Here is a 13,395-nt window from a genome sequence, read left to right as displayed (position 1 = left end):
TTGTGATTGGATCATTGACGACCCACGAGATGCAAACCTCGTGGTATTACCTCCGATTGTGGAAGATAAACGCAAAACCGGTAGACCCAAACAAAATCGGTTTCCAGGCCCCAGCGAACCGCGGACAAAGCGTTCAAGAAGGACATTTCATAAATAATATGATTGTATGATTTCATGTAATTCTCGTGACCCATGTGATTGTATACATTTCCAGAAGGACATCTATTTGGATAAGGTGATTTTCTTTGTACTAGTACCGTGTTAAAGTCTTGAATAGATAGAAAAAAGTTTTGAACTGTGTGATCCATGTGACTCACCCGTGACCCATGTGACCCGAAGACATTTTTACACTGTGTGACCCATGTGACCCATGTGACCCGTGACTCAGTGGCACTTATAAAACACGGTCAAATCTCGATTTTAAAGTGTTAAAATGGGTTATATGATGTTTTACAATGATAATATGGTATCTGCAAGTTAAATTCGTTAACATAAGTAAGAGTTATATGAACATTAGTACAATTTGTTCATAAGTTGTCATGAAACACTAGTATCACTTATGGATTACATTTGCATGAGTGACTTGAATATGAAAATTGAAACGAACATGATTTTAAAGTTGTTATTGATGTTAAAATCCATGATTAATCACTGCATAATCATGCCAAGTCACTAATTCGATAAATTCGACCCATGTGACCCATGTGACTCACCCGTGACCCGTGACCCACGTGACCCGTGTGACCCGTGACTCATTGGACTTATGTTTTTTTCTTTCTCATTTCCAAGTAAAAGTAAAATCCAAAATACGAAAGAGTTTACAAAAACTGAGTCTACAAACTACGAAAGAGTTCACAATAAATAACGGGTCAGTTCACAATTTTACCATTACAAAATATATCGATAGCCAATTTTTCACGGATCAGTGGTATGGTCCCATTGCATATCGACGTGAATTATGTTCCCTTGTTCAACATTATTCCCTCCACAAATTTTGCAGCATAGACATCGGAATCAGAACCTGTTGCATTTTCATGAAGCCCAATCTTGTACTGAACCTCAAGCAAATCTCCTTTACAGAACAATTTCGTCTTAGCAAGGACGTATGCATGCGGTATGAGATGAGCTAACTTCTGAACAATCTTATCCACATTCTCTCGCAGTCTCGGTTGGCAGTTGTATACTTTAAGTACTTTGTCCCTGATATCCACTTTAATGGCGACCCTATGATAGAGAATCTTGGGGTCTACGGGTGAAGGGATGTTCACAACAGTTAGAAGAACATCATATTTCTGCAACGGCTTACGTACACCTCTAACTGAACGTTTTCCGGAGAAGTATTTCTCAAGATAACCCAGCTTGGACAGGTCCCCACTCTCTTCCCACCGCATGATGGTCTCCGAGAAGTATAGATCACATATGCAACAGTTAGAGATCACAGTTTTACCGGAGTACTTCGAATAGTTGCACCGAAACGCACACATTGCCTCTTCTATATGTTGTCAAAGAAAAACAAAAACATGTTAGAGATGACCCGTGTGACACGTGACCTATTTAATGGTGCCTTACCTCATCTGTCAGCCATTTCCCGCCCTCCAAAATAGTTTCAAAAAACTTTGAATTTCTAGTTGCATTCAAATTAGACTTCCATAGCCTTTTCTCTCGGGACATATTCATAAATTTCCAAAGAATGCTCGCTTTTAGAGTGAACGATGAAAGAAAGGATGTCGTCCTTTCGAGGTTGTCACCATTAACTCCTTCAGGTTGCCAGACAAAGTATGCAACCTCATATTCTTCGCCTTCTGATTCCGGTTTATTTGGTTCTTCATGTTGTTATGTACCCCTGCTACTTCCTCTGCTCCTTCCTCTCTCCCCCTTCCCATTCTTCCTCTACCTCTGACAAGTGTCTTGCAACGTTTATTCTTTGCAGGGGGTTCACTCGATTCTGATTCAACATATGGACTTCTTTTTGTCGGTCCTTGTCTTTGTTTTCTTTTCAAAGGAAATCTGAGTGGTGAAGTTTCAGAGCTAGAGTTACATTCTGCTTGAGGGACTTCCTTTGGGGTTTCAGATGGGACTGCTTGAGGGACTTCCTTTAGGGTTTCAGATGGGGTTATGTCATCCTCGCCTTCTATTGGGGTTTCAGAAGGTTTTGGGAGATTCAAATCAACAATCCCAGCCTCTAAACCCTCCTCACAAGCTTGAGGGAGATCCACATCAACATTTTCACCCTTAGAACTCTCGTCACAAGCCTGAGGCAGATCCACATCAGTATTCCCACCCTTAGAACCCTCGTCACAAGCTTAAGGGATATCCACATCAGCATTGTCAGCCTTAGAACCCTGCTCAGAAGCTTGAGGGAGATCCACATCATCATTCGTAGCCTTGTCACCTTTCTCAACAGTTTCACGGTGATCCACATCAACATTCCCAGTTTGAGGGACATCCATAAAAACATCCGCTCCTCCAGCATGGTCTTTAGAAGTTGCAGTGTCCCCCCACACTTCATCATTCCTAGGTTCCACTCTATACGAATAGTTCGCAGAGAAATGACCAGACTGTTTCAGAATATCTTTCAGACACGCAATTAACCTCGTCTTAGAAGCTTGGATCTCTTGACCCATGTGATCAATGATCCTGGCCTCGGATGCTTTGATCTCCTGCTTAATGAACTTCTTTAATGCATCGACTCTTGAAACTGCCGATCCTCGCATTCTTGGAGGTTCACCCTCAATCTGAGTCTCTTCTTCTGGAACTTCTTCTTGTTCTTCTTCTACTTCTTCATCATCATCTTCTTCAACTATCTTAGCTTTTTCCTTTTTCAAACAAGCTCTGCATCGGGCATCAAGCTCACGGATGCTATCCCAACAGATGCTTTGCGGATTTAACTGCAAATGTTGCATCCATACACTGATCTTTGGATCACTACTTCCCTTGTAATCCTCCAGATCATACAGAAGTGCTTCTTCATCCTTTCCCACTTGTAGAATACTTTTAATACCCTGAAATAAAAAAAATGTTACTTTTGACCCGTGTGACCCATGTGACTCATGTGACCCGTGAGCCAAGTGACCCATGTGACCCGTGACCCATGTGACCCATGTGACCCGTGACACGTGACCAGTGACCGGTACCTGTGATTCAATTCCAATCTTTTCCATTACAGCAGGGAAGGTCCATCTAAGCCCGAGTTTGATTACTCTCTTGCACATTCTAGGACAGTTTGGGTCTGCACCTGAAACATCTGTGTACCACCCGTTGGCACCCAAGCTTTCAATGCACTCAAAAGGCAGCAACTGCAACATAAAAAAGCTAATTAAATCAATCCAACTTCCAAATAATTTCATCGTAATTTAATAAATAACTTACCATCAGAGGGATTATAAACCTCGGGCAATGCCATTTTGTCTTTGGTTTCGCACCGAGACTCTTTCGCACTTGATCAACTATTCGATCAAAAGTGTATCGACCCCACGTAAATCGTTCACAGAAACGTAAATCATCAACCATGTCGAACAAATCATGGCTGATTTGTTCAGATGACGGGGCATGATCCAAGATTCCGGCCATCAAGCATATAATAGCCAATCTCTTACGATCTGCTGCCCTCTGGGTTGGCATATATCTCAATTTCTCCACCACATCATTCAAACAAACCTTCTTACGTCCGAAAGTCTTTTTCCTGAACTCACTCTTTTTGAAGCTCTCCCATTCTTCTGGATATTTTCCACACTTCAAACCACATATAAGTGCGTGCTCAATGATTGAGTACCTCACGGGCACACCATTGAGTACGAACCACAATTCCTTCTCGTCTTCCGCTTTAACAGAGCGGTTAATGAGAACTCCCGCAGGCGCCATCTTTAACTGTGGATCCCATTGCGCGTGGAATAGATGTTGGAACTGTGATTCTTTCTCGAAGTACGTCCATTCATCCTCTGTCAGTACTTCTTTAAGCGTCTTCAGTGTCTCATAGGGATAACACTTCGTATTGATCTTCGAAGAAAACTGAATGTCTTCGAATTTGTAGACAAATGGAAGCTCCAAAATGAAATAATTATTCGTCATTGTGATCTTTGTGACCTGGGACCTGAGACCCATGACTCATGTGATCCGTGACCCGTGACCCGTGACCCGTGACCCGTGTGACTCGTGTGCGGTGTTGTGAGTTATATTATACTATTACCATATAAATCTCTGTGACCCATATGACCTGTGACCCACATGACCTTGCGTCTTAGAAAATCATTAAACTTGTCAAGGTATTCCGAAAATCCCACACCCACACTCTAACTTTCTATTTCGAATTCCTAAAACCCAAATTATATATTTCAAAACACAAAACCCTAACTTTATATTCAGAAATCCCAAAACTTTAATTTTCAATTTCGAAATCCCTAAACCCTAAATTCCTATTTTGAAATCCAAAATCATCCAACAAGTTTAATGATTTTACTCCAGGATCAGGTCATACAAGAAAAAAACGGAGAAGAAGATGTAGACAAACCTACCGTTTCTAATGGGAGATCTTTGTCCGACGATGAAGGCGATGAACTGGCATGAGACGCAGATGAAGACGAAGCAGAAGGCACATGTGTTCTTGGATCCATGGGTGTTTGATTTTTCACACAAATCACAAGAGAGATACCGAAATTGCAAGGAAAATGGCCTCAATTTTCTGAAAAACCCGAAAGAGAAATCGCGCAAGAGAGAGAGAGAGTTTTCGAAATGCTGCAAGAGAGAGAGAGATCGTGTTGCACGAGAGAGTGGGAGTTTACAGAGGGAGAGAGAGCGTTTTTTTTTAATTCTTAAAAAGTTAGCCGTTTTTTAATCGAAAAGGTATGGTCCTTTTCGTCTTTCATTTAAAATTCAGGGATATATATGTCTTTAACTCATTTCACCTTTTATTTTTTTTAGATTTATTTTTTGGAGGGTACTCCATGAAATAAGGGTAGCATTTTAAGTACATTTCTGCTATATTCCCCTTTCAATCCATCCCGAGGAATCAAATGGAAGTTATACCTACAAAACCCACATTAAAACCAAAACCTAATCGACATATTCTGATGCAAAAAACTAAATCCACGAAGCTAGAAATCCAAATTCCGTACGGGTTAACGGTAAGTTTGGAACCACGAATCGTGAAAAGGCACGTAGCGCGAACTGGAGGGTCTGGTAGCGTTCGGCGGCATGTCTAACCTTCAAGTAAGCAGCCTCCGGAGGAGCGTCCATGGCGTTGACAATGTACCACGCGGCAGATTAGGAGCCGGTGTTTTTGCAGCGAGACGGCGACAAAGTCTGACGAATCGATAGAAATGCGAATTTCCTCTATGGTGGCTTGGAAGTTCGACTTCTTCGCCTGTTTAATACACCATTTCCGGTGATTTAGGGTTTTCCTTCCGGCGGAGGCGGCGAATTAAAGAAATCGCTCCGCTTTTTTACGACGGCGGAAAACGACTATTTCAAGTGATCAAATAAAGCCGAGACGCAGTTGATGCGTTTAAAAGAAGAACAGAAGTCGTCTGTTCGTCTAAAGCAAAAACGGCAAGACGTCCGTAAAACCAGAACCAGAACACGCAACATTTCTCTATATCTTTCACAGAAGAACCATAACACACCAATACTGTTAAATGCAATGTTTGAAGCTTAAAACACATACTTCTTTTATTTATATACTCAAAGACTTAACAGTACAGAAACATACGATGAAGATGAAACCATTGAACAACTTCTGACAGAACAGAACATGAATCTTTATGGGTTTCATCATATCTTTTCTCCTGCAAGAAACCGGCTATAGAAATCCAACGACTCGCGAGGCTTGTACTCGGGAACTGTATGCCCTGCACCCTGCAAACCCTCGGGTTTTCGCCGTAAAAAGAACCATCAGAAAAGGCATAACACGCCTTTTTTTTCAAGAACTCAGTGAAAAAAGTATATATGTTTAAAATAGAGTATTCAATCTTTTTGCTTGCCTTGATAGTTAGAAACGTGAGATTGTTCGCATATCCTTGTGTATACCTGCAATGTGTGTAGAAAATTGCAGTAAAGATGAGATTTTGGACACGGAAATGTCGCTTCAAGAACGAAAATACGCTTTTGTTCAGCAAGAAACGATATTTGCGAAACAAAATTACCCGGCTACTTGATCATTTGATATCCATGCCCTCCATTCATCTGTGACATTGTATCCGAGAGAACGTGTCCATGCTTCAGAACCGGTATATGGAATACACATATCATGATCTCCGCTGCACAGAAAATCAGATTTAGCGAATGTTATGGAAGCTCCAGTTCCTTTTCCGAGTTCAAGATGTGATTTTACCTGTAAATGAGAGCTCGGTATCCGCCAAGAGTGAGCTTTCTATGGAGAAAGAGCATGCTTCCATAGTCATGTACATATCTGAGTTTCGATGTGCAGAGCATCCAGCTTCCGATCTCACTGACCTGTCGATTTTCTCGGGCAAATTTCACAATCTCGTTAAACGTTACATGTTCAAGAACTTGAACACGATAACACAATCAAATGGACCGACCTCTTTGGCATGAACTGCTTTCCTGACCGCTGGATCGTCCAACCATATCGTTGCTACTCTGTCGTCCTGCCAAAAAACGTCGTGTTTTTTCGGCGGATAATGAGTTTCGGCTGGCGAAAACAAATAGGGCAGATCGTTTGTTACTTACGGTGCAAGGGGTATAGATGTTTTCGAGGAGTTGAGGCCAATTTGGGACGAGGCCTGGAAGTACAGGCGCGCGTAGAGGCCAAGCACGACCGAACATTCTCTTTCTCACAGCCAATTGCCTTTTAGTTTTGCCCAAATCAAGGAAACTAGATGGCAAATTGACATCGGACGCTGAAAGGGACGTTGTCCCGTGGTAGCACGGCTCGAGAATGTTGTATACGTTCAATTTTGCGATGTCCTGAGCGAGAAAAAGTTCAGAAAAATGTCAAAACGTGATATGTAAACCGATACCTGAAGGTTTCGAATTCATTTACCTCGTCGACTTTAGCCAGTTTTTCGTCGCATTTAGGTCCATTCGAGCTATAGAACGTTCCTTGGCACACAGCTGTAGCCTCCTGAAAATTACTCATTCTGCGTTACAAAAAAGACTGAAAAAAGAAATATCGGGAAAGCGAGCGTTACGAACCTTGAAGAGGTCATCCGAGATTAGTCCCATCCCGTGTGCGAACGGGACTAAAGCGTTCCCGTCATAAATCGGGTCTGCAGCTCCGTTGCCGATCAAATATCCCTAAACATTAGACATCCAGATTTCCAATTCAGATTGTCTTTGGTTAAAGAAACTCATAAAGCGTGAAACTTTTCAAACAGAGAGGTGAAAACTAAATCAGAACCAACAAAAGAACTGGATCTGAAGTTGTCCTAACCTTGAAGTTGATAACCGGTTTTACGCCATCCTTAATACCTAAAGAGGAATCGATATAACGGTTAGAAAGATTCAAGAATCGATGTTTTTCGGTTTATATCAGATACCCGAAGAAGAGAAAAGATGCAGATAAAACGATATTCTGATCATACCATTGACGACTTCAGAAGCGAGCGTCGGCACATAGATTCCAGCGTAGGATTCTCCCGAGATGTAGAACGGATTCGATTGAAACTCCGGAAACATTCGGAACCACTGTTGAAAAAGAGAAATTTGTCAGTTTCGAAGCGAACAAGGAAAGGGTGATTCAGGAAACTATACGTTCTTATACTTAACCTTGAGAAGAAACGCATGAGCGTCAATGGCAGTCTGCGTATCATTTGTGGAATAATCAGATTTGGTCTCCGAGTATGAAAACCCAACACCTGCAGGTGAATCCAGGTATATGATGTTGGAAACCTGACAGAGAACGGAACTAGAGCGTTAGAACAGTGAAAACCGGCATGTTATTCTGTTCATCGATCAGTGACCGGAAGAACCAAACTTTTCTTTTTACCTTGGACCAGCTGTAAGGATTGAGCCGTAACTGTGGCAAACTGCCGTCTGTTTTTGCTTGTTTGAAATCAAAAGGACCTGAAAATTATCGAAAACCAGGTTGGATTGTGAAATCTAATCTCGAAAAACAGCGGAAAACTAACCGAGATATCTTACTTTGGACACAAGAAAGCGAGAAAAACGCGGTATTTTACCATGTTCGTAGACAAAGCCATCCATGCTCGAGCAACCTGGACCGCCGTTGAGCCAAAGCACGACAGGATCCTCGGCCGGATCCTTCTCGGATTCCGCAAAGTAATACCATAGATTCTTGTCACGTTTCTCATCGATCGTCACGTACCTTTGGTGGAAAAAAAAAGGTTATAACTTTTCAGAACCCATAAAAAACAAAGAACTGATGCCGAAACTAGGAACAAAACCCAGAATCAAAACGCGAAAAAAGACGAGTTTTATCACGAGAATACGATCGATCGGAACAATTTACCCGGCGTAGTGTTTGGAAGGAAGAGTGCCATTGAAGCCAGGAAGTGTGGTGACAAGAGCAGATTCTGGAGCTGAATGTGTTATTACAACAGCCAAAAACAACGTCAGAGCAACTGCAGAAGCTTCCACAAAACGACCCATTCTCAAGAACAATGACAGAAAAGAAGATCAGAACTTTTGTAAGAACTGTGGTGTTACAGCTTTGTATTTATGCAGAACCCACGTGTGTTATTGAAACAAACAGATGTGAAAAAAAATCTTGAAATGATTAAAAACCTTTAATGATTCTCAGATTCACCATATATTATTGGCAGATTTCTTTTTTTTCCTTTCAAAGACAAAGAGCCGAACTTGGAAAATGATAGACTTGGAGAGGGTTTTGGTATTTTGCCACCTTTTATATCGGGTTTTAATTACGTTAGTGGGTTGGGTACTAACCCTAGGGCTGGCCTATATAAACACGCATATATACACACACACTAAGTACATCAGTGTATCTATCGTATGTTTGGTTTTTTAAAGTGGCGTCTTGACCAATAATATGCATTTTACGGCAAAGAAATAGATGGCTTTTTCTTTAAATCAAGTCGTTTGCTCGAAATAGGCTGGTTTATCCGTCCTAATTATTAATTTTATTTATTTCATTTATTTTTAAAATTTGTTCACGGAATTGTAATGACAATTTCTGTCGAAAATTCTAATTTCATTTATTTTCGTTATTTTTTTTATAAAAAATTTAATTTTTGTGATTTTTATTTAGTTTAGCGATAGATTGTGACGTAATTTTTATCGTAAATTCTAATTTTATTTATTTTCGTTAGTTTTTATATAAAAAGAATTGAATTTTTGTGATTTTATTTCGTTTAGCGATAGATTGCGACGTAATTTTCATCGCAAATTCTAATTTTATTTATTTTCGTTAGTTTCGATAAAATATTTTAAATTTTCGCGATTTTTATTTCATTTTAACACTAAATAAAAGCTTCTTCCTCCTTCAAATTTTAAAATTTTGAGAAAAAAATCTCAATCTTCTCCAATAGTCTCGAATCGTTGTTTTTTTAAAAAATTTATCAAGGTACGTGTATATATATGTCGTGTATGTTTGTGTATGAGTGTGAATATATATATATATATGTGTATGTATAGATTATGTGTATATTTTGTGTGTATGTGTATTTTGTATATATATATGTATGTATGTATGTATGTATATATGTATGTATGTGTGGGAATGTGTATATGAATGTGTATGTGTATGTGTATGTGCTTGTTTATGTATATGTATAATGTATATGTGAATGTGATTAGATCGAAAATCCGGTAAACTCCAAGTTAAAAAAAACACATACGTGTTGTTCAATATAATGAATTATTATTAATTAAGGCAATGATGTGGCATGGGGTTTCTTCATATCTTTTCTCCGGCAAGGAATCTGCTATAGAAGGACAACGACTCTCGCGGCTTGTACTCGGGAACTGTATGCCCCGCCCCCTGCAATTAAATAAAAAAAAATGTATATTTAAAATTTAAATGAGAGATTTCTCTTGTTTTATTTCGGTTACGTACCTTGATGGTTAGAAACGTGAGATTGTTGGAATATCCTTGGATATACCTGCAACAACGGGGTGGCAAATATTATTCAAATAAAATATGATCCATTTTTGTTACAAAATTAAACATAATTGTGTGTCGTGTTGGCCGTATATATATATATACACGTGGAAAATAATAATGCATATGCCACGTTTGAAATGCATTTTCATAAATAATTCAAACCTTTCCATTTCTAAATCTTTTTTTTTCTCTTTGTTTTTTTTCTCTCCTTTCATAAGAAATTAATATAAATACTTTAAAATCTTCCAAGTTACTCTCTTTTTTTTTGTAAGAGTTTACTCTATTACCTTCGTAATACAAATTGCAAATAGATTAGAGATTCTTATACCTTTTGAATTTGTTATTGTTATTATGTTATTATTATTATTATTATTGTCATTATTATTATTATTATTATTATCATACCCGGCCACCTGGTCGTCCAACATCCACGGCCTCCATCCATCCGTGACATTGTATCCGAGAGACCTCGTCCATGCCTCCGTACCAGTATACGGAACACACATATCGTGATCTCCGCTGCACCGGAAAAAAAAAAACTCGAATTTCAAAAGATCGCGAGCGAGCGAGAAACAACGACGATAGTGACGGAAATTCCCGAGTTTTCGTTCGAGTTGTGAACACGATTCTTTTACCTGTATATGAGGGCTCGGTATCCGCCGAGGGTGAGGTTTCTATGGAGATTGAGCATGCTTCCCCTATCGTGCATGTAATTGATCTTTTGCGTGCAGAGCTCCCAGCCTCCGATCTCGCTATCCTGCCATGTTTTTCTCTCGCGATGTCACGTTAAAACGTTCGTTATATCTCTCGAGAACGCGTGCGATTGAACATACCTCTTTGGCGTGAACCGCTTTCCTGACCGATGGATCGTCCAACCACGCCGTCGCCACTCTATCGTCCTGTGGATAATGTCGGGTTTTTTTAGGGGATAACGAGTTTCGGCTGGCGAAAACGAAGAGGGCGGGGTGGATAGTCCGTTATACTTACGACGCACGGGACAGACATGGTTTTGGAGAGCTGAGGCCAATTCGGGACGGGGCCTGGAAGCACCGACGCGCGCAGAGGCCAAGCGCGACCGAACATTCTCTTCCTCACGGCCAATGGCCGATCGGTTTTGCCCAAACCGAGGAAACTGGAGGGCAGATCGACGTCGGACGTGGAAAGGGATGCATTCGGTGCGTGGTAGCACGGCTCGAGGATGTTGTAAATGTTCAGTTTTGATATTAGCTGAGGAACAAAGATTCGGTTGTGAAAAAAAAAACGTCGAAAAACACATTCTTTAGACCGATGGATCGATAAGCGGAAGCTTTTCGGATTCGCGTGTTGTACCAAGTTAACTTTCCATAATTGGCTGAGACATTTCCCGTCTTTCGGCCGAGAGAAATTTCCGTCGCACGCAGCAGTAACCGTCTGAAAATTGCTCATTATAGACATCAGACCCAAGAAGTTAGGACAATAAAACGTCGGGGAAAACGAGCGTTTTACTGACCTTGAAGAGCTTGTCCGGGATCAGCCCCATCCCGTGCGCAAACGGGACTAAAGCGTTACCGTCATAATCCTGATCTGCAACTCCATTACCGATCAAATATCCCTGAAAACATCCGTAGAGCAGGGGACTTTTAAAGGGCTTTTTTTGAAATGGTGAAACTAAAATCAGAACCAAACACAACTGGACTAAAGCTGTCCTAACCTTGAAGTTAATAACCGGCTTTACGCTTCCCTTAATACCTGAAAAACGAATCGATATAAACAGGCAGAAGATTCGGGTAATGTCAGATAAAGATGCATATAGAAAGATACTATGATCATATATATACCATTGACAACTTCAGAAGCGAGCGTAGGCACATAGATTCCAGCGAAGGATTCTCCCGAGATGAAGAACGGATTCGATTGAAACTCGGGAAACGTTTCGAACCACTGTTTATAGCGATCACATCGTTAGTTTTTGAAGCAAACAAGAAAAGGGTCTTTCTGAAAACTACACATTCTTTTACTAAACCTTGAGAAGAAACGCATGAGTGTCGATGGCGGTCTGTGTATCATTTGTGGAATAATCAGATTCGTCCTTCGAGTAAGAAAATCCGACACCTGCAGGTGAATCCAGGTATATAATGTTGGAAACCTGACAGAGAACGGAATTAGAGCGTTAGAACAGCGAAAACCGACATGTTATTGTGTTCATCGATCATTGATAGAAAGAATCAGAACTGTTTGTTTTAACCTTGGACCAGCTGTAAGGATTGAGCCTCAACTGAGGCAAACTGCCGTCTGTTTTTGCCGGTTCGAAATTGAAAGGACCTGAAAATCATCAAAAACCAAGTTGGATTGTGCAATCTAATCTCGAAAAACAGCGGGAAACCAGCCAAGAGATCTTACTTTGGACACAAGAAAGCGAGAAAAGGGTGGTGTTTACCGTGTTCGTAGACAAATCCATCCATGCTCGAGCAACCTGGACCACCGTTGAGCCAAAGCACGACAGGATCCTCGGCCGGATCCTTCTCGGATTCTGCAAAGTAATACCATAGATTCTTGTCACCTTTCTCACCGATCGTCACGTACCTTTGGTGAAAAAAAAAGGTTAAAACTTTTCAGAACCCATCAAAAACAAAGAACTGATGCCGAAACTAGGAACAAAACCCAGAATCAAAACGCGAAAAAAGACGAGTTTTGTCTCGAGAATACGATCGAACGGATCAATCTTACCCGGCGTAGTGTTTGGAAGGAAGAGTGCCATTGAAGCCAGGAAGTGTGGTGACAAGAGCAGATTCTGGAGCTGAATGTGTTATTAAAACAGCCAAAGACAATATCAAAGCAACTGCAGAAGCTTCCACAAACCGACCCATTCTCTCACAAAAAAAAAAAACAGAACGAAGGATAACACAGAAGAAAACCTCGTAAGGACGGTGGTGTAATGGATTTCGTATTTGTACGGAAGAGATGCGGAAATAAGAAGAATATCTTGATGATTTGCACATGCATGCCACGGATTATTATTGCAGATTCTTTGCAAAACGAAAAGATCTGAACTTGGAAACTTCTAATGACAAAATCGGAATGTGTATTTTTTTTTTGGTAAATGAATGTTATTTTTTTTATCCATTATATAGACTATTTGGATATTTTGGATTTTACTTTGGTTTTATTTTAATTTTCTTTGATTTCATAAATAAATTATACGTGTCAGATATTTTGGTTAGTTTTGGATTAGGCTCGAAATAGATCTGAACTTGGAAACTTCTAATGACAAAATCGGAATGTGTATTTTTTTTTTGGTAAATGAATGTTATTTTTTTTATCCATTATATAGACTATTTGGATATTTTGGATTTTACTTTGGTTTTATTTTAATTTTC

General features: G+C 40.2%; 3 protein-coding genes across 5 annotated transcripts; all 3 read right to left on the bottom strand.

Moving 5' to 3' along the window:
- Positions 1–3,282: 3,282 nt before the first annotated feature.
- LOC104804655 lies at positions 3,283–4,068 on the bottom strand. The gene is made up of 2 exons (XM_010528996.1): positions 3,423–4,068; positions 3,283–3,296 (listed from the first exon to the last, which is right to left on the bottom strand). The coding sequence occupies exons 1-2, from the start codon at positions 4,066–4,068 to the stop codon at positions 3,283–3,285; spliced, it is 660 nt and encodes a 219-aa protein (XP_010527298.1).
- Positions 4,069–5,624: 1,556 nt separating this feature from the next.
- Positions 5,625–8,742, bottom strand: LOC104804644 (serine carboxypeptidase-like 20). Its single transcript, XM_010528986.1, has 14 exons — positions 8,426–8,742; positions 8,136–8,281; positions 7,943–8,019; positions 7,723–7,845; positions 7,539–7,641; positions 7,388–7,425; positions 7,150–7,251; positions 6,998–7,078; positions 6,685–6,921; positions 6,537–6,602; positions 6,326–6,447; positions 6,138–6,251; positions 5,976–6,021; positions 5,625–5,850 (listed from the first exon to the last, which is right to left on the bottom strand). The coding sequence occupies exons 1-14, from the start codon at positions 8,563–8,565 to the stop codon at positions 5,767–5,769; spliced, it is 1,479 nt and encodes a 492-aa protein (XP_010527288.1). The 5' UTR covers positions 8,566–8,742; the 3' UTR covers positions 5,625–5,766.
- Positions 8,743–9,735: 993 nt separating this feature from the next.
- LOC104804643 (serine carboxypeptidase-like 20) lies at positions 9,736–13,088 on the bottom strand. Of its 3 annotated transcripts, none has more exons than XM_010528982.1 (15): positions 12,934–13,088; positions 12,746–12,815; positions 12,456–12,601; positions 12,264–12,340; positions 12,042–12,164; positions 11,857–11,959; positions 11,730–11,767; positions 11,529–11,630; positions 11,369–11,449; positions 11,027–11,266; positions 10,873–10,938; positions 10,675–10,796; positions 10,445–10,558; positions 9,992–10,037; positions 9,736–9,916 (listed from the first exon to the last, which is right to left on the bottom strand). In XM_010528982.1, exons 1-15 carry the CDS (start codon positions 13,019–13,021, stop codon positions 9,833–9,835), a joined length of 1,500 nt encoding a protein of 499 aa, XP_010527284.1. In that variant the 5' UTR covers positions 13,022–13,088; the 3' UTR covers positions 9,736–9,832. The 3 variants fall into 3 exon arrangements, with proteins under 3 accessions (XP_010527284.1, XP_010527286.1, XP_010527287.1); XM_010528984.1 differs by having other exon boundaries at positions 12,746–12,809; XM_010528985.1 differs by having other exon boundaries at positions 12,746–13,009.
- Positions 13,089–13,395: the final 307 nt, after the last annotated feature.

Source organism: Tarenaya hassleriana, unplaced genomic scaffold (genome assembly GCF_000463585.1).
Source record: "Tarenaya hassleriana unplaced genomic scaffold, ASM46358v1 Cleome90, whole genome shotgun sequence".
Classification (NCBI taxonomy): Eukaryota; Viridiplantae; Streptophyta; class Magnoliopsida; order Brassicales; family Cleomaceae; genus Tarenaya; species Tarenaya hassleriana.
Note: the sequence above shows the minus strand (reverse complement) of the source record. Positions and strands in the feature narration are given on the sequence as shown.

Excerpts from the sequence above, each read along its gene's own strand:
- LOC104804644 (XM_010528986.1), bottom strand. The coding sequence starts at position 8,565 with ATGGGTCGTTTTGTGGAAGCTTCTGCAGTTGCTCTGACGTTGTTTTTG. Across the intron at positions 8,282-8,425 it reads CCTTCCAAACACTACGCCGG|GTACGTGACGATCGATGAGA; the intron begins GTAAATTGTTCC and ends TTTCCACCAAAG. Across the intron at positions 7,252-7,387 it reads AACCGGTTATCAACTTCAAG|GGATATTTGATCGGCAACGG; the intron begins GTTAGGACAACT and ends TCTAATGTTTAG.
- LOC104804643 (XM_010528982.1), bottom strand. The coding sequence starts at position 13,021 with ATGCATGTGCAAATCATCAAGATATTCTTCTTATTTCCGCATCTCTTC. Across the intron at positions 11,450-11,528 it reads TCCCGGACAAGCTCTTCAAG|ACGGTTACTGCTGCGTGCGA; the intron begins GTCAGTAAAACG and ends AGCAATTTTCAG. Across the intron at positions 10,939-11,026 it reads CCATGTCTGTCCCGTGCGTC|GACGATAGAGTGGCGACGGC; the intron begins GTAAGTATAACG and ends CATTATCCACAG.
- LOC104804655 (XM_010528996.1), bottom strand. The coding sequence starts at position 4,068 with ATGACGAATAATTATTTCATTTTGGAGCTTCCATTTGTCTACAAATTC.